This window comes from Ornithorhynchus anatinus, chromosome 13, assembly GCF_004115215.2.
Source record: "Ornithorhynchus anatinus isolate Pmale09 chromosome 13, mOrnAna1.pri.v4, whole genome shotgun sequence".
NCBI lineage: Eukaryota > Metazoa > Chordata > Mammalia > Monotremata > Ornithorhynchidae > Ornithorhynchus > Ornithorhynchus anatinus.
Window position 1 is genome coordinate 3,042,021 of NC_041740.1, and position 19,388 is coordinate 3,061,408.

The 19,388-nt window shown below is 63.8% G+C and overlaps 2 protein-coding genes across 2 annotated transcripts; one reads left to right on the forward strand and one right to left on the reverse strand.

The window, feature by feature from the left end:
- Positions 1–454: 454 nt before the first annotated feature.
- Positions 455–11,591, forward strand: ZNF775 (zinc finger protein 775). Its single transcript, XM_029078097.2, is given in 6 exon segments — positions 455–593; positions 9,893–10,001; positions 10,092–10,534; positions 10,537–10,727; positions 10,729–11,017; positions 11,232–11,591. Coding segments are annotated over 6 exon segments (1,515 nt in total). The 3' UTR covers positions 11,576–11,591.
- On the reverse strand, positions 8,359–19,311 carry LOC103169144 (collagen alpha-1(I) chain-like). Its single transcript, XM_029078098.1, has 6 exons — positions 19,181–19,311; positions 17,312–17,510; positions 16,266–16,473; positions 14,096–15,647; positions 12,066–13,675; positions 8,359–8,398 (listed from the first exon to the last, which is right to left on the reverse strand). The coding sequence occupies exons 1-5, from the start codon at positions 19,309–19,311 to the stop codon at positions 13,651–13,653; spliced, it is 2,115 nt and encodes a 704-aa protein (XP_028933931.1). The 3' UTR covers positions 8,359–8,398; positions 12,066–13,650.
- Positions 19,312–19,388: the final 77 nt, after the last annotated feature.

Here is a 19,388-nt window from a genome sequence, read left to right on the forward strand (position 1 = left end):
CCCCAACTATGTGCAAAGCACTGTTCTGGCGGGCGGGGGGAGACAAGGCGATCACGTTAAAGCCCCATTTTCCAGATGAGGTCCCCGAGAAGCGAAGCGAGCGGCCCGAGGCCACCCAGCCGGCCAAGTGGATTCGCACCCATGACCTCTGCCTCCCCGGCCCGGGCTTCTCCGCTTCATCCGGCGGGTGAGGCGCCGGAGGCCCGGAGAGGTGGCTCGTCCAGGCGGCGGGATTCGAACCCACGACTTCTCGAATCCCGGTAAAGGGGAGGGGGGCGGGGAGGGCCCGCCTGGAAGCGGGTCCCGGGGTGCGGGAGAGGGGAGGGTCCGGTGGGAGGGAGAGGTCAGCCCCCAGGCCCGGCCCATTGGCTCCCCAGAACAAAGGGGCCGGCGCCCCTCCGCCCCCTCGGCCTCCTCCGATAGGGTCCCAGTGGTCATCTGAGAGTGGCAGCCAATGGGCCCGGGCGGCGGCCTTGGGGCTGACCGGGGGGCGGCCCGGGACTGGCCCGCCCGGGCCCTGCGCTCGCCACCCCCGGGGACCCCCTTCCCCGGCCGGCACCGAGAGCTGGACCACCCTGGGCCCCGGACTCCAGGTAATGCCCTCCCCCCCCCGCGCCCCCCGGGATGCCCGCGGCGCTCAGGACAGGGCACGGCCCCCCCACCGTCGTCCCCTTTTCCTTGCCCTCTGCTCCTTCCCCTCCACCTGGGCTCGCTCGTCTGGGTCTTCAGGACCCCGTTTATGTCGAGAACGAGGTGTCCGTCCCCCCGCTTCCGTCGATCGCTATTGTTCGCGTCCGTCCGCTCCCCCGATTAGACCGGGAGCCCGTCGGTGGGCAGGGACGGTCTCCCTCCGTTGCCCGATTGTCCATTCCGAGCGCTCAGTCCGGTGCCCTGCACGTAATAAGCGCTCGAGAATAATCACGACGTCGGTATCTGTTAAGCGCCCACTACGTGCAGAGCGCCGCTCTAAGCGCCGGGGGAGATGCAGGGGGCCCTGGGGTATAAATACCATCGAATGAATGAATCCCCGTCGTCCTGCCCCCCTCTGCAGAGCCCCCCACCTAAGGGCCCTTCCGGATCCTGGGACCCCCCCCCCCCCCGAAGGAGATGTGGCGTTGCTGGGGGGGGGGGGACGGGGACGGGGGGCGACCCGAACGGTGTCCGGCCAGAAGAAGGACCCCGAGGTTGGAGGGGGTGGGGGCCCCCCCCCCCCCCCGGTTCCCACCTCCCCCTTCCCGGCCCCCGCGTCCACTAGCCTCCCTCTTCCCTCCCCCACCGCGAGAAAACTTCCCCCAGGCTTCGGGGAGCAGGTGGCCGTTGGGGGGACACCCGGAATCTGCCCTCCCAATTCGGGGAGAAGGGGAGGGATGGGAAGGAAGGGAAGATGAGGATGGATGGGAAGGGGAGGAGGAAGCGGGCCGAGGGGTGAGGGCGAGTTGGAAGCTTTCCGGGCATCGCTTGGGAAATGCTATTGTTGTTTTTTGTTGTCGTTATTGTCAGTATCACCCAAAGTGCCGATTTCTAGGGTCTTTGATGATCGTAATGATAATGACGGGATTTTTTAAGCGCTTGCTGTGCTCCAGGTTGGGGTAGATACGAGGTAATCGGGTTGCCCCCCGCGGGGCTCACAGTCTTCATCCCCATTTGACGGATGAGGTCAGTGAGGCCCAGAGAAGCGAAGGGGCTTGCCCGAGGTCACACAGCAGACGAGTGGCGGAACGGGGATCAGAACCCACGCTGCCTGCTCCTGGGGGCATGACCTGTGATCATCCTGCCCCGGTGGAACCTGGAGTGGGCGGACGAGGCCTCAGAGATGGTCTCCGGGAGAATCCCCGGCTCCCTCAGCCAAGTGGAAGTATTAATGATAACTGTGGTATTTGTTTAGCGCTTACTATGTGCCAAGCACTGTTCTAAGCACAGGAGTAGATACGAGTCAGTCAGCTTGTCCCTCGTGGGGCTCACAGTCGCCGTCCCGTTTTGCAGATGAGGTCACTGAGGCACCGAGAAGTGGCTCGCTCGAGGTCACACAGCAGATATATTTTCATTACCCTATTTATTTTGTTAATGAGGTGTACGGCCCCTTTATTCTATTTATCGTGATTGAGTTGTCTTGATTTTGACCGTCCGTCTCCCCCGATTAGACCGTGAGCCCGTCAGTGGGCGGGGATGGTCTCTATCTGTTGCCCAGCTGTCCATTCCAAGCGCCTAGTACAGTGGTCTGCACGTAGTAAGCGCTCAATAAATACTGTCGAATGAATGAACAAGTGGCGGAACCGGGCTTAGAACCCACGCCCTCCGACTCTCTCGTGCTCCGAGGTGGAGACGTTGTGCGAAACCCTGGGCTCGATATGAGGTCGACTCCTTTCACCCAGTTCCTGTCCTCCACCTCTCTCCTTCTGAATGGGGGAAGCCAGACACATCGAACAATAGCAGTGGAAAACAAAACATTACAAAGTCAACAATCCAAGACAACACCGACACCATAGCCAAAGCCAGTTCTTTTCAAAACTGTGGTTTTTAGGTGGTGTGTGTCTAGCACTCTACCTTACAGCTGGGTGGTTAGAGGGTAATCAGGTTGGACACCGTCTTTATCCCACAAGGCGCTCACAGTCTAAGAGGGAGGGAGCCGCCTCTCTGCTTTGTGACCTTGGACAAGTCTCTTTACTTCTCTGTGTCTCAGTTCCCTCCTCTGTAAAATGCGGATTGAGACTCTGAGCCCTTCATGAGAAAGGGACTTGGCTTGTATCCACCCCAGCGCTTAGTACAGTGCCTGGCACATAGTAAGCACGTAACAAATACCATTATTAATTATTATTATTATTATTAGGGAGGATGGGTATTTTCTTGTTCTCACATTTCTCCCCGGGTCCAGGCGTATTCACTGAGGGCAGATTTGAGGTTCTCCTGGGCAATGGGCCTTCTATTTGTTGGAGAGCTCGACGCGGACGGTCAGGCAGGGAGTGCGTCTGTTACGTTGCCGTCGTCCTCTTCCAAGCATTTAGTACAGTGCTCTGGACACATTAAGCGCTCAGTAAATACGACTGACCGATTGTGCTGTTCTCTCATCCCTCCTGCGCCAGCCCTCTCATTCCCGCCTTCCCCCGACCTTCCTGGAACTGCCTCCCCAGTCGTGTCCGACAGATCACTGCTCTCCCCGTCTTCAAAATCCTTCGGAGACCGCATCTCCTTCGAGAGGTCTCCCCTGAGTGACCTCTAATTTCTCAACTGCCACTTAAAAAAAAATTAGGGTATTTGTTAATATAATAATAATAATAATAATAATGATATTTGTTGAGGCCTTACTATGTGTCAAACACTGCTCTAAGCAGCGGGGTAGTTGCAAATAAATTAGGTTGGACAAAAGTCCGTGTTCCGCGTGGGGTTCCCAGTCTGCATTTTATCAGCATCATCTCATCATCATGACGATGGTATTTAAGTGTTTACTATGTGCCCAGACTGTTCTAAGCGCCGGGGTAGATTTAAGATGATCTGGTTGCCTGACCCATATGGGGCTCATGGTCTTAAGTAGGAGGGAGAATGGGTATTTAATCTTTTTTTAATAGGTGAGGAAACTGAGGCACTAAGATGACATTCCTGATCACCCAGGAGCCAAGTGGCAGAGCCGGAATTAGAACCCAGGGCCTCTGACTCCCAGCCCCGTGCTCTTTCCGGTAGGCCAAGCCGCTCCCTAAGACACCCATTGCTCTTAGGTGCGTCTCTTTACCCTCAATTACTCCTTTTCCTGACATTTATTTAAGTGTCGGTCTCCTCTGCTAGGCCGAGGGCGGGGACTATATCTCCTAACCCTTGTACTCTCCCAAGCGGGAAGCGCAGTGCTGCGCGCACATCAGGTGCTCGGCAAATGCTGCCGATTAATCGCCCCATCGATTGACTCGGTGGGCTCCTCCGGAGCCAAGTCGCCCAGAAAAAGCCGAAGGCCTGCACTTGTCTGGAGGCCCGAGGGAGGTGGAGACGCCGCCTGATACCTGCTGAGCGTTAGCGGTATTTATCGAGTGCTTCCGGAGTGCAGAGCGCTGTATTGAGCGCTCGGGAGAGTACGGGAGAACAATAAACAGAGACGTGCCCGGCCCACAATGAGTTTACAGTCTAGACTGATATTAATATGAATAAATACGTGACAGATAGGGACGTAAGCGCCGTGGAGCTGGGAAGAGGGGGTGGTGAATAAGGGAGCGAGTCCGGGCCGTGGAGAAGGGAGTGGGAGAAGAGGAAAGGAGGATTTAGGGAAGGTCTCTAGGAAGGAGATGGGCCTTGGTTAATCTCTGCGGGCTGGCAAACGGAGCCACGTCGGGTTTAGCCTCATGAGGAGGGAGAAGCGGCGTGGCCTAGCGACTAGAACCTGGGCCTGGGAGTCAGAAGGCTGCCATTTTGCTCCTCGGTGACCTTGGGTAATTCACTTCCCCGTGCCTCAGTTCCTTCCTCTGTAAAATGGGGATTAAGAGTGGGAGCCTCATGTGGGACCTGGATTGGGTCCAACCTGATTAGCCGGTACCTACCCCAGCACCGGCGTATAGTAAGCGCGTAACGGAGAAGCGGCGTGGCTCGGCGGAAAGAGCCCGGCCTTGGGAGCCAGCGGTCATGGGTTCGACGCCCGGATCTGCCACTTGTCAGCCGTGTGACTGCGGGCGGGTCACTTCACTCTGTGCCTCAGTTACCTCGTCTGTAAGATGGGGATGAAGACTGTGAACCTCCTGTGGGACAACCTGATTACCCTGAATCTTCCAGCGCTTAGAACAGTGCTCTGCAAATAGTAAGCGCTTAAATACCAACATTATTATTATTATTATTAACAAAGTCCATTAAAAAAAGGGGTGGTGTGTTGGAGTCAGAGGTGGATGGGCTTCAGGTCCCCCCTCTCCCCTCCCGGTGCCCACCATTCCCTGCCCATCCGGGGCAGGAACACAGGGAAGAGCAGGAGAGGAATGGGGATGAAGTGAGAAGAATAAGATCCCTTAAAGTCTCGGTAGCCCAAGGAAGCCAATCAGTGGTATTTATTGAGCGCTTACAGAGCACGGAGCACTGTACTAAATGCTTCGGAGAGAACAGAGTTGATAGACACGTTCCTGGCCCACAGCGGGCTTACAGTCTAGAGGAGACAGACACTGATATAAAAAAATAACGGCTACGGACGTAAGCGCTGCGGGGCCGAGGGAGGGGTGACGAAATGGAGCGAATTCAAGAGCGAGGTCTGTAAGATGCCAGGATTTCCTCTAGATTGTGGGCAGAGAAGGTGACTGTTTATTGTATTGTACTCTTCTGAGTGTTTAGTACAGTGCTCCGCACACAGCAAGCGCTCAATAAATACGACCGAATGATCCCCAAGCCCCATCGGGCCGACTCTAGATGGGTACAGGTGGCCGGCACCCCCCCAGCTTCCTGAAATAGTGTCAGGAAGGACCAGGGGAGCGGTCAGTGGGTGAGGCCTTAGAGGCTCACGTCTGAACACGGAGACGGGGTTTTATTGGATTCTAATCCCTGGCTCCACCACTTGGCTGCTGTGTGGCCTTGGGCAAGTCGCTTAACCCCTCTGTGCCTCAGTGACCTCATCTGTAAAATGGGGCTGAAGACCGTGAGCCCCAAGTGGGACAGGGACCGTGTCCAACCCGATTTGCTTCTGTCCACCCCAGGGCTTAGTACAGTGCCTGGCACATTAGCAAGCGCTTAACAGATGCCATAATTATTGGTTTTTGAATCTGGTCCTGAATTACAGTTTGCTTCGCAGTTTTCCCCTAACTTATAGTGGACTTTTCTTCCAAAACTTAGGCCGAAATCTCTTTTCCCATTTGGCCCCAAATTCTCATCTCTTGGTCTGATTGGTCTTTTTCAGATGTCCCCATTTAAATCTGCCTAAATTCGACCTTATTTTGCTGACGCCGTTTGAAATTTTTCTTTTGGATTCAATTGGCTTTTCCAGATCCCCTCCCCGCCCTGCAAAAATTTTCCTAAATTCTCTAGTAATCTATTTTTATGTTTTCTTAATTTTGCATTTTTCCACCCTTCTTTGGCATTGGTATTTTTGCTGTTGGGACTGGTTTTAATCGACCCCAAAATGTATTTTTTTTTTACCGTTTCTGTTTTCTAGAGAGCGAGAGATAGAGGTATAGAATATAGAATTATTATTATTCTATTTATTTTATTAATGGGTATATATCTATAACTCTTTATTTATATTGATGCTATCGGCGCCCGTTTACTTGTCTTGAAGTCCGTCTCCCTCCTTTTAGGTTGTGAGCCCATTGTTGGGCATGGATTGTCAGTATTTGTTGCTGAACCGTACTTTCCGAGCGCTCAGTACAGTGCTCTGCTCCCAGTAAGCGCTCAGTAAATACCATTGAATGAATGAGTGTAGCAGGCCCAAGCAAAATAAAATGCTCTCTAAAGCGAGGATCTCCAAATTCCCGTGAGTCACTCCCTGGGGAAACTGTGTCGATCCAGGCTGATTTCTTAATTTCTTCACCATGTTGATTTCTTAATTTCCATTTTGGTTTTTGTTAAAGATTGTTTCGGATTAACTTCTAATTTGGTTCCGTTTAAGAATTCTAGTCCACTGCCCATTCCACCCCCCCCTTTATTAATGTTATTTCGTTCAGTCGTATTTATCGAGTGTTTACTGTGTGTAGAGCACTGTAACTGAGCACTTGGGAGAGTACACTACAGCAGTCAATAGACGCGTTCCCTGCCCACCACGTTAAGCGCTTATTATGTGCCGTGCTGGGGTAGATACAACTTATTTAGGTTGGACCCAGTCCCTCTCCCACGTGGGGCTCAGACTCTAAGTAGGAGGGAGAACGGGACGGCTGAGGCCCAGAAAAGTGAGGTGACTTGCCCCGGCAGACGAGTGGCGGAGCCGGGATTAGAATCCATGACTTTCTGACTCCCAGGCCCGGGCTCTCCGCACTTCACCACGTTGCTTCTCGTATGCGCCGTGGCTCCCGGAGGATTTTCCCGTCCCGGGCCCTGCTCCGGGTAGCCCCAAGCGGCTCCCCACCGACGGCCTTCTTTCTTCAGGAGGCTCTGGCGGGGACGCCCGGTCACCCTGGCCCCCGCCCCGGGGCTCGGTGGTCCTCTTCGTCCCCACCTCCCTTCTGGCCGACCGGGTCACTAGGCCCGGGATTCCCCCGGCCAGAAGCCGTGAGGCCCAGTGGGAATTATGGCGATAGGACAAGGAGGAGAAAGGAAGGGCAGAGGGCAGGCGGGGGGGTAGAAACGCTCCTGACACCCCTGAACTTGACTTGCTTTGCTCTGCCTCTTTTTCCTCCTCCTCCCGCTCCCCAGAGCGGGCAGAAGCAGCCTGGTGTCGCGGATAGAGCCCGGGCCTGGGAGTCGGAACGCTTACGGAGCGTCCCGGCTCCGCCGCTTTCCCGCCGGGTGACCTTGGGCGAGTCACTTCACTTCTCTGGGCCTCAGTTCCCTCATCTGTAAAATGGGGACTGGGACGGCGAGGCCCGGCCGGGGACTGTGTCCGACCCGATTAATTTGCCGATTAGGCGCTTAACAGATACCGTAACTATTATCGTCGTCATTACCGCCGGCCGCTCTCTGGAACCCTAGGCCTGGCCTTCCCTCAGTGGGACCTAGCGAAGAGGGAGCAAGGGACCGGTGGGGAAACCGAGGCCCAACAGGGGAAGGGATGGGCCTGGAGCCGCCCCGTTTCACTGCCTTGCCTCTCTGGTGGCACCTCTCACCCACCGGGAGGCTTCCACCCCTGGGGAGTTGGGGAGACTCTTCTGGTCAGGGATGTCCTCCCCCGGGCCCAAGTTGGGGTGCCTTCCCCACGCCCCGACCCCGCCGCGCTCCGGCTGCCCCGGGCCAGCCCTCGGAGGGCACCGGGTGGTCCATCAGCGGCCCCCTCCCACTCTCGCGCCCGTCCAAAGCGAAGCGCCTCTGTCGCCCCCGCCGCTCTCCCTCGGCACCCTCCGGCAGCACCGTCACAATCCCCCCTTTGTCGGCCGCGGTGTGTCTCCATGGCGACGGTGGCCGGGTCCCTGGCCCCTGGGCCCGGCCTCCTCTCCAAGGGAGCCCCGGTGGGCGGCCCGGCCAGTGGGGACCGGACTGGCCGACCGGCTGCAGAGGGAGGGCCCGGAGACGGGGAACGGGCCCGGGGCCGTGGGCTCGGAAGAGGGGGCGGCGAGACTCCGGTCCGGACCCGGCCGCTTGGCCACGGGGGCACGGGGGAGGGGAGATCGGCAGCCGCTCGCTGTCGCCGACAACCCCCCTCCCCACCTCCCGCTTCCTGCCAGAGAAGCGGCGTGGCTTAGTGAATGGAACACGGGCCCGGGAGTCCGAAGGACCTGGGGTCTGATCCCCGGCTCCACCACGTGTCTGCTGTGTGACCTTGGGCAAGTCACTTCACTTCTCTGGGCCTCGGTCACCTCGTCTGTAAAAAGAAGAAAAATAGGGATTAATAATAATGTCGGTATTTGTTAAGCGCTTACTATGTGCGGAGCACTGTTCTGAGCGCTGGGACAGATACGGGGTAATCAGGTCGCCCCAAGTGAGGCTCACGGTTAATCCCCATTTTCCAGATGAGGTAACCGAGGCACAGAGAAGCGAAGCGACTCGCCCACAGTCGCACAGCTGACAAGTGACGGAGCCGGAATTCGAACCCGTGACCTCTGACTCCAAAGCCCGGGCTCTTTCCACTGAGCCACCTGGGAGCCCCACGTGGGACGGGGACTGTGTCCAACCCGATCGACCTGTATCTACCCCAGCGCTTAGAACAGTGGCTGGCGCAGAGTAAGCGCTTAACAAGTATCATTATTATTATTAGGCACGCTTAACAAGTATCGTTATTATTATTAGGCCCACAGAGCTCAGTCCAGACCCAGTGGTTGTGTGTGTGTGTCAGTGGGCACTTCCCCCTCCAGCTTCTTTACTCCTCCTCTTTCCCCTTCCCACGAGAGACCGGGAACAGAGGTGTCGGGGGGGGGGAGCGGAAAGTGAGAGGACCCCCCCCCCCCGGACGCCAGCGTCAACTTTGTACGCGGGGAGCCCCGGATCCCATCCCCGGCCCTCCCTTTCTCTCCGGGGACTGGAGCGCTTTCTTCGGTTTTGGTTTTCTTCCGCAGGGAGGGAGAGGGGCTGGAAGCGGAGGGGGGTGGGAGGGAGGGGTGACCGCAGTGCGGAAACCGCGTCCCGGCCCCCGGCGCCTCTGTCCCGGCCCACCTTTCCAGAAGAGGGGTCGACGGGCCGGGAAAGGGGCGAAGCGGGCACGGGAGGGAAAGCGAAGGGTCCGGGGAGTGCGGAGCCGGTCGGGCCCTCTCCTCGGTTCCTCTAGCTCCTTCCCCCGGGGGCGAGCTGAGGCCCGGGCCCCTTCTGACCTCCCCCCGTGGCCGCCCCGTACCCACGCCGTGGTGACGGCTCGCCCCGCTCCCTTCCCGCAGGCCGCCCGACGCCGAGAGTTGCCGTCTGACCCCGCTCGCGGGGCGGGGGAAGAGTCCGAGGTCATGAATCAAGAAGCTCCCAAGGCACCCGGCAGCTGCCCAGGTCAGTGGGGGCAGGGTCGGGGCGGGGGGGGGGGGACGGACCCCGGGGGCTTCTCCCACCGAGGGCCTAGCTAGGCCCGGCCACGTGGCCTCCGCTGGAAAGGAGCCCCGAGATCCCCGGGCCTCGGGCCCGAAAGGAGGCCGGGCGGCGGGGCCCGAAGGAGAGCGGGTCACCTTCCGGGTTTGAATCCCTCCGGGCCCGGACCCCGACGGGAGGAGAGGCCCCGGGGTCTCCCCCGGGCCGGTCGAGAGGGCGGCCCCGGGCCCGCCCCCCGCCCCCGCGGGCCCCGGGTAGCCGTCGGGGCGACCCCGTCTCCCCGTCCGCTAAATCGGATGATGCGGCGCCCGCCCCCGCCCCTCTGATCTCTCCTCCCGCCACCCGGCAGGAGCCGGGCCCGCGAGCGTCAAGAGGGAGAAGCAGGCGGAGAGGTTCCCCGAGCCCCGACGGATGCCGCCCGAGAAGGACAAAGAGAACATCTTCCGGCGCGCCGAGAGGCGGCCCGGCCCCCACCCCCCGCCGCGCCCGGCGGCCGGGCGGCCCGGCCCGGCCGGGGGCGGCCCGGAGGCGGAGGCGGAGCGGGCCGGGGCCCGGCGGGCCCGGGCGGCCCCCTCGCCGGCCCCCCTGGGCCCGCAGCTGCCCGTGGCGGCGGGCCACTTCGTGTGCCCCGAGTGCGGGAAGCGCTTCAGCTGGTGGTCGTCGCTGAACATCCACAGGCGGACCCACACCGGCGAGAAGCCCTACAAGTGCGCCAAGTGCGGCAAGAGCTTCAGCCAGAAGCCCAACCTGGTGCGGCACCAGCGCCACCACACCGGCGAGCGGCCCTTCCGCTGCGCCGAGTGCGAGCGCCGCTTCAGCCAGAAGCAGCACCTGCTCAAGCACCAGAAGACCCACTCCCGCCAGAAGCCGCACCCGTGCCCCGAGTGCCAGCGGAGCTTCCGCCACCCGGCCGCCCTCCGGGCCCACCAGCGGGCCCACGGCCGGGACCGCCGGCCGCCCCGGCCCGACCGCGCGGGGAGCCGCTCGGGGACGGGCGGGCGCGCGGGGGCCCCCGGGACGGGCCGCGCGCCCCCCGGGCCGAGGGCGGGGGCCGCAGGCCCGGCCCGGCCCGGCCCCGGCCCGCCCCCGGCCCCCGGCGCCAGTTCATCTGCAGCGAGTGCGGCAAGAGCTTCACCTGGTGGTCGTCGCTCAGCATCCACCGGCGCATCCACACGGGCGAGCGGCCCCTACCCCTGCCCCGAGTGCGGCCGGCGCTTCAGCCAGAAGCCCAACCTGACCCGCCACCTGCGCAACCACACGGGCGAGCGGCCCCACGCCTGCGCCGACTGCGGCAGGGGCTTCCGCCAGAAGCAGCACCTGCTCAAGCACCAGCGCACGCACGGCGGCGAGGGGCCCCGCGCCCGCCCCCGCCGCGGGCAGGGCCGCCCCGCCGCGGCGCCGCTCCGGGCCCGCCGGCGGGCCCACGAGCGGCTCCCCGGCGGGGCCGAGCCCCGGGGGGGCCCGGCCCCGGAGGGCGGGGGGAGGGGGGGCCCGGTCCCGCCGGGGTGGGGGCCGGGCCCGGCCCGGCCGGCGGAGCCCGGGCTCCGCCCGCGGGCCGTCTGGGCCGAGCCCCAGGCCGGCGTCCCGGGGCCGTTCCGCCGGCCCCCCGGGCCTCCCCCGGCGCCGCCGGCCCGCCGGCCCGGGGCGCGGCGGAGCGGGGCCCGGGCCGGGGCCCCCGGCCGGCCGCCCTCCCGGGCCCCGGCCCGGGGAGCGGGCCCTGATGGCGGCCGAGCGCCAGTTCATCTGCAGCGAGTGCGGCAAGAGCTTCTCCTGGTGGTCGGCGCTCACCATCCACCGGCGCATCCACACGGGCGAGCGGCCCTACCCCTGCCCCGACTGCGGCCGGCGCTTCAGCCAGAAGCCCAACCTGGTGCGGCACCAGCGCAACCACACGGGCGAGCGGCCCTACCCCTGCCCCGACTGCGGCAGGGGCTTCAGCCAGAAGCAGCACCTGCTCAAGCACCAGCGCGTCCACGGGGCCGGGGGCCGGGCCGCCGCTCCCCCGTCGGCCGTGAAGAGGGAGGGGCCGTAGGGACCCGCGGCGGAAGGGGCCGGGGGCCGCGAGGCCGGCCCGGGGCCGCCGGCCGCCGGGGGTAGCGCCCGGGGGGCCGTGGCCGACCGGGGCGGAGGGCGGCGTCCCGGGGGTTTCCTCCCCCTCGGGCGTCCGAGGGGACGGTCCGTTCCCGGACCGTGGGGAGGGGACCGGGCCGGGCCAGGGCCCCGGCACCGAGACGAACCACTTCCCTCCCCCCTGCCCGGGTCAACCGATCCGGGCGGCCTCCGGCCGGGGCCCACCCGGCGAGGTCCTGTCCCCCGCCTGGCGGTCTAGTGGTCAGATTTCAGCGCAGAGAGGCCCGCGGGTCAGCTCCCGCCCGCCCCGCGACCCGGCGCCGGCCGGCGGAGAGGCGCCCACCTCTCCCCCGCTGGCTGGGGAGGGGCCGGGTCCGACGCCCGCCCGGCCGGTCCCGGGGGGTGGGGGCCGAGGCGGGAGACCAAGGATGGAGCCCGCGCTCGTAACCCACCTCGTTTCGAACGCGTGGAAGACACCGGGGCCGAAGAGGCCGCACGTCTCGTGCCTCGGTTCCCCCTTGCCCTGAGCTTCCGGGTCCCCTGAGGCTGGATTTGCTTTCTGCCAACCGGCGGGGAGGGGAGAAGGATAAGGATCTCTGGGAGTTTCTCAAAAGAAAACAAACAAACAAAAAAAAACCCTGGCTTCTACACGCGCCTTCCCCCGTCCGGCCTTCACTCGCTTAATGCTGGTCCCCAGCCCGGGAAACCTGGCTTCCGTTCTGGGGTCGGGGCCGGAACCGGCCCCTTCCCACCCCTCCCGGTCTATCCCTGCCCCCCCCGGGGGTCCCAGTCACGGGGCTAAGAACCGTGGGCCGGGGGGGGTGGGGAGCGTGGGTGAGAGCAGAGCCGCGGCATCACACCCCGGGAAACTCAGCCCTGTCCCGACAGGACGGGCTCCGAGCCGCCAGTCGCGACCCGGCCAAGAGCTCGGAGTCAGCGGGGGCGTCTTGGATCACGGCGGCGGGGAAAGAGGCCCGCCGCGCGCTGAACGTTATGGGGAAGGGGAGAGGAGAAGACCGGGATCCGTCCCTGTAGACGACCATCCACGCCCGGAACGCTGTGTGAAGTTTTGTGCTCTCCCAAGCGCTCGGTCCCAGTGCCCAGCGCACGGTAAGCGCTCAATAAATACCATCGATCGACTGAAGTTCTAGTTCTCGCGTCTCAAGCGGGCCACGGCAGAGCGAGCCGACGGGCGAGCGGGAGGATCCGGGGGACTCCCGGGATGCCGCAGGACGGACTGGGAGGACGAAGACGGAGCTCGAATTTACGAGACCCCGCAGGACGGCCGTGGGGTGCCGCTCCCCCATAAATCTCCCGAAGCCCTGGATGGCGGGGGGCGGGGGGTCAAGGGGAGCACCCGGTGAAGCCCGAAGGTCGGGGGCCGGGAGGTGACATAAAAAGAAACACGTTTTCACAGGGCGGGTGGTAGACACATGAGATTTTTTTTTACAGTTGGGAGTTGTGAAGACGGGAAGCGTCAGATGGCGAAAGTGGCCCCGGGGGGGCCGTAAGGGTCAACGTGGGGGGGGGGGGGCCGGTCGGGGGTGTTACCATTCGGGTGGACGTCTCCCGGCCCCTCCGGGGATCCCGTCGCCACGGTCGGAGGGGGGACCGCTCCCCCCGTCCCGTCCGAAGCCGACGCTGGGACGGCGGCACCCGTGGTCTCGGGGCCTTCGGAAGCTTGGGCGTCTGCGCCTGGCGACCTTCCCCCTTGCTTTCGTCGAGGCCGGCGCTGGGGGTCGGGTCCGGCCCGGAGGCCCGCGGGGCTGAGGAGCTGACAAGTGACGCGCGAGGAGGGGGCGGCGGGGAGGGTCTCCCCGGGGCCAGGAAACCACCGAGCGGCAGAATCGGCCCCTTTCTCCTACTGAACCCCGCTCCGCATCCAGCTTGCTGCTCCCCCCTCCCTGGCTCTCCCACTACCACGTTGGACACTTGAGTGGGATGAAGGTAAAAAATTCACACACCCAGATCGGGGAGGCACATTTACAACTCCCAAGCACGCCACGAGGTGGACGTCGGAACGGGAACGGTCCATCGTCAAGCCCCGCTGCTCTCGGAGGGGCTGAAAGAGGTGGGGGGGAGGGTCGTGACCCAGGTCGGGGGCATCGGAGAGCGGAATCCGCCGGCCGATGTCTCCCTCCCCACGCAACCCCCCCCCCCGCCCGCCCCGGCTCCCGAGGGTGCGTCTGCCTCAGCCGGCAGCCGGTGTGGAAGGAGATGGTCCCCGGGGTCTGTGGCAACACGGGGGACTGCCCAAGAGGGATTTCCTCCTCGTCCCGAGGAGAAAAAGCGCTCTCCGAGCGGGGCGAGAAGGGTCAGGGTTTCCCCTCTCTCGGACCCCACCGAGTCCTCGGTTCCGGAGCAGGGGGAGGATCGGGGTGGGCCGGAGACGGGGGGGGGGCGGAGGCGTCTCCGAGCACAGACGACCCGGGATCCCGTCGCGGCTTCCGCAAGGCCCGGGCAGATCCCCCCGACCTCTGACCTGTTCCTCTCGGCTGCTCCCGGTGCCGTTCCGCTCCGGGCGGCTCCGGCCCCCGATAGCCGTTGACCCGAATTCGCTTCCCTCCGGCGTTGCAGCGGGGGTGACCGCTTCTCTTCGGACGACGCCGGGCCCCGGACGGAGGCCGTTTCTCCGCTTCCCGGACACGGCTCCTCGCTGCCCCACCGGCCCCCGGAGCTCTCTTGGGGGGGTGAGACTTCCCGGCGCCCGGGCCCGGGGGGTGGAAAACCGCACTGGGGAGGCGTATCTCGGGCAGACGGGGGTGGAGCAGGTGTTGGGCCTCGCCGTGCTGGGGCAGAAATGCCGAGGTGAAACGCCCATTCTGAGAGCGGGGTCTCTGCCACGGGACACTTCTCCCCGCCGGGCCCCCGACCCTTTCTCAGAAGTGGAAAGTCCAAAGGGTTTCTGTCCTCCAAAATCCAGAGACCAAAGGCAGTTGAAGAAACCTTTCGGAACCTCCGCGTTGGCCCCAGAAGGTCAGCCTCAGCCAGGCGAGTGGCCCCGGCGGGACCGGCCGGTTGGCCCCCTGGGTGTCCGGCAGCGGCGCAGATAGCGGGCGGCTGCCCGTGGCGATGGCCGGCCCCCGGCTCTGCCGACTCTCCGCGCCCTTTGACCTCTCCCGCCGCCGCTCCGCGGTGCCACTGCAGGTTGGCCTTCTTGATGGAGCTCTGCCCGCAGCGGGCGCGGGGGGAAGGCCGATCGCCCGTGTGCACCGGGATGTGGGCGGCCAGGTGGGCGAAGGGCCGCTCGCCCGCATGCCCCCTTTGGGGCCGGGTGAGTTCCCGCCTGCGGTCCGGCAATGCCCTCTGCCACGGAGGAGCGCCGGGGGGGGCGGGAGGAGGCCCGCCCCCTTCCCCTCGTGGGCCGCTTGGCGGAGGAGCAGCTTCCTCTTGCGGCCGAAGCGCTCCCCGCAGCGGGCGCAGGTGTGAGGCCGCTCGCCGCCGTGCCCGCGCCGGTGGGCCACCAGGTGCTTCTTCCAGGGGAGGCGCCGCCCGCACTCGGGGCAGGAGAACGGCCGCTCCCGCTTCTCCTAGCGGCCCAAGGTCCCGGCGCAGTGCGGGCAGGCGAAGGGCCGGACGTCCAGGCGGGAGGTCTGGTGGCGCGCCAGCTTGGTCTTGGTGCAGAAGCGCTTCCCGCGCTCGGGGCAGGGGAGGTGCCGGTCCCCGACGGGCACCCGCTGGTGGCGGATCAGGTCCGCGTGGCGGCCGAAGAGCCTGTCGCACGGGGCGCGGGGGAACAGCCTCGGCTTCGAGGAGTCCTGGCCCGGGAGGTTCCCGCTCGCGGGTCTTCTGGTGGGCGGCCGGGTTCTCCGGGCGAGCGTGGGGCCGGCGCTGGGGGGCCGCCACCTTCTCCCCGCGGCTCACTCGCTTGCCGCCATCCGGGCAGGGGAAGGGCCGGGCGCCCGGGGGGGTGCCGGGGTGGGGCTGTGGCCCGTGGGCCTCCCGGATGCTCTGACGGGCGTCACATCCTGCGGCGTACCGGAAAGGCGGCGCTCCGCCGTCCGCCCCCGCTGGGACCTCCTGCTCCGAGAGCGCTCCTCACGCGGGCCTCGTGGGCGAGGGCGTCGGCGGCCCCGCTGCCCCGGAGGGATCCTCGAACACGCCGCCGCCTCTGGGTCCCGGCCGGGCGTCTGGCAGGGAGAGAGGGGGTGGTCCAGCGTCAAGCGGACCGGGGGGCCCTCGCCGGCGACACCCGGCCTGGCCCGCGGCCATCCCGCACCCCACCACGGCGACCTGACCCCTCCGGGGCGGCCCGGGGGGGCGGCCCCCCGAAGGGCCCAGCGGGCACGTCGGTCGCGCACGTTCGGTGACGGTCCTTCGGCCGCGGGGGTCCCGCTGGGAACCGCGGCCCGTGCAATCAGACGATCTAGGGGCCGCGGGTCGAGGAGGCCCGACGGACTCGGTCAACAGCCGACGACGGGGTGGCGGTCCAGAGCCGGGACCCACCCCGCAGTTGCCGCTTCCCGGGGCGGGACTCCTCCCCCGGGCTCTCCGACTCCACCGAGGACACCGTTAGCCTGGGGTTCGAGGGGTTTTGCCGGCTGCTCCCCGCTCTACCCGATCCCCTCCGTCCCGGCCCCCCCGGGCGGGATGGACTGGCTCCGAAACCGTTCCCGGAAAATGCCCCTCGTCTCCCGGAATCCCGCGCTCACCGACGAAGGAGCAGGCCGGCGCGTCCTTCGGGGCCCGGTGGCCGCTGTCTCCGACCCACGGCTCCTCTCCGCGCTCGATCCGGTACGTGACGTCGGGCCTGGGGACGGGACCGCCGGCCGGCACACGCGCGTACGCCCACGCCCGGAAACACGCACGCCAACACACGAAGAAACGCGCGCCCCCGGACGCACGCGGCGGGAAGAAGGGCTGTGGGAAGAAGCCGCCGCTGGAGAGTTGTGGGGAAGGGGCTCGCCGCGGGCAGGGAACGTGTCTACCGACTCGGTTGCACTGTACCCTCCCAAGCGCTCACTACAGTGCACAGTAAGCGCTCAATAAATGCAACGATTTAGTGATTGCTCAAAGACTCTTCATTCGCTTCATCACCCCCCCCCCCCCCATTTCCTTGAAGTTAACCTTCAGGGCAGGGAGCAAATGTCTACCTACTCTGTTGGACTCTCCCGAATGCTTAGTACAGTGCTCCGCACCCATTTCAGGGAAACGGCTGAAACTGCAGTAGGAGGGATGCAGGTTAGATATTATGGAACTTCTCCATCAGAAGTTAGGGACGCTGAATGAGTGGGTACAGAATCTCCTCCCCGGTGCTCTCTAGGAACAGGAGGGAGATAACAGACTCTAAGCTCGTTGTGGGCAGGGAACCCGTCTACTACGTTGCACCGTGCCCTCCCAAGCGCTGAGTACAGCGCTCTGCACACAGTAAGCGCTCAAGAAATACCATCGATTGATTCGTATCCGGGTCGGCCTGAATGAGGTCCCGTTTGGAGGCAGGGGGATGGACTAGGCGGATCTCCAAGGGCCCGGTGTGCCGGGGAGTCCATAGATCGATTGGTGCGGGGCGGGGGAGCGAAAGATTGGCGTCGCTAGACGCTCGCCCCGTTGACCTTCGGGGCGGTTTGGGATCTTTAATAATAAACGTTCAGTTTTAATTAGGGGCACCGGGTCAGACTTGGGTTTCGACGGGCTCGAATTAACCGGGGCCCTCGGCGAAGTGGATGAGTAAAAGGAAGAATCCAGGGAGAGCGGGCACCGAGTGGGCACCGCCCTTGGCCGGGCTCCCGTCTGTCCCCGGTCCGGTGGCCGCGCCTGCCCCGTGGAAACCTCCCCCGGTGTCCGGGCTCCCCCGTCCCGGGAGAGGTCCTGCTGCCGTCCGTCCATAGACGGCCGCGTCCTCGAACGGCACGGGCACCCGCAACGCCCGCCGGCCCCCGGTCAGTCCCCGCGGCCGGCTGAGCGCCACGGGGCCCGTCCCGTTATACCCAGGACGTGCGCGGAGTTTGCCCGGTCCGTGTTCAGTAAGACCTTGCCCTCGGCCTCACGATCCAAGAGACTCGAAGGGCGGGCACGCCGCCCCGGCACGACAGCCGCGACACACCACAACACACCGCGGTGCCGGAAAGCGGGAGGACCGGGGGAATAGCGTTCGTGCCGCCAGGGTCATCAGGGACCCCTTTGGGGATAAGAAGCCGGGAGAGAGGAAGGGGATTTTAGGGGCGAACGTGGGGAGGGGAAACTGGGACGGTGAGGAATTGTGCTTCCGACCAAAGCGAAAGCAAAACTGGAGGAATAATAACGTTGGTATTAAGCGCTTACTACGTGCAGAGCACTGTTCGAAGCGCTGGGGGAGATACAAGGGCAATCAGGTCGTCCCACGTGAGGCTCTCAGTTAATCCCCATTTTACAGATGAGGTTACTGAGGCACAGAGAAGTGAAGCGACCTGCCCACAGTCACACAGCTGACAAGTGACGGAGCCGGGAGTCGAACCCACGACCTCTGACTCCGATTGTAGAGGGCAACTTTTTGGTGCTATGTTTTGTCTGATTCTGGGAGCGGGTGGACAGTGGCATGGGCGCGGAAGCTCTGGGGGAGGAGCAGCGGAGGCTATGGATAATAAGAATAACAACGATGGCGTTGGTTAGACGCTTCCTACTTGCCAAGCACTGTTCGAAGCGCCGGGGTAGATACGAGGTCATCAGGTTGCTCCACGTGGGGCTCACAGTCCCCATTTTACAGATGAGGGAACTGAGGCACAGACGAATGATTTGCCCCAAGTCACCCAGCCGATAAGCGGCGGAGCCGGGATTAGAACCCACGACCTCCGCCTCCCAAGCCCGGGCTCTTTCCGCTGAGCCCCGCCGCTTCTCTGGAAGCCATTACTGCCATTGCTCTCGTCCGTCCGTCTCCCCCGATTAGACCGTGCGCCCGCCGGAGGGCAGGGACCGTCTCTATCTGTTACCGATTTGTCCATTCCAAGCGCTCAGTACAGTGCCCTGCACCTAGTAAGCGCTCAATAAATACTATTGAATGAAATACTACCGAACGAACGAAGTGGACGGCGGAGGGAGTCCCGGGTGGGCCAGGGTTGAGGAGCCGAACGGGCCCGGGCGAGTGTGAGCTAAGGCCGGTTCTGGGGGAACGTGCCCACCGACTCTATTCCCCCAAGCGTTCAGTACAGTGCCCTGCACACGGTAAGCGCTTGGTAGATCCCGTGGATGGAGCAGGGAGAAGCTAGGCCTCCTATCCGCTGGGCAAGGATGCGGGAAGAGAGGCAGAAGGGAGACAGGGCTCAGGCTGCAAGAGGGGAAACTGGAAAGAATATTCCCCGTTGCCGCCGGAGACGAGGAGCCACGAGAAGCAGCGTGGCTCCGTGGAAAGAGCCCGCGCTTTGGAGTCAGAGGTCATGGGTTCGAATCCCGGCTCGGCCACTTGTCAGCTGGGTGACTTTGGGCGAGTCACTTAACTTCTCGGCGCCTCAGTTCCCTCGTCTGTAAAATGGGGATTAAGACTGTGAACCCCACGTGGGATGACCTGATTCCCCTGTGTCTACCCCAGCGCTTAGAACGGTGCTCGGCACAGAGTAAGCGCTTAACAAATACCAACATGATTATTATTTATCACCTTCCGTTTCGGGGGAGCGCCAGGATTCCGGGATCCGTTTCACGGGCCCGGGGGAACCTCTGGAGCAGCGGGATGGCCAGGGGGCTCGGACCAGATTCCTCCTCTTCGCTCTCCGAGCTCTCTTGGAGCATCGCCGCCGGCTCGGACGTCGTTCCAGATCCAGCGGATCGTCGACCGCAGCGGGTCGAACTGGCGGCCCACGGTTGAC

Coding starts and splice junctions, on each gene's coding strand:
- LOC103169144 (XM_029078098.1), bottom strand. CDS start 19,311: ATGCTCCAAGAGAGCTCGGAGAGCGAAGAGGAGGAATCTGGTCCGAGC. Junction 16,474..17,311: donor CCAAGGGCGGTGCCCACTCG/GTGCCCGCTCTC, acceptor TTCTTCCCACAG/CCCTTCTTCCCGCCGCGTGC. Junction 13,676..14,095: donor GGAGCAGCCGAGAGGAACAG/GTCAGAGGTCGG, acceptor CACCTCTTTCAG/CCCCTCCGAGAGCAGCGGGG.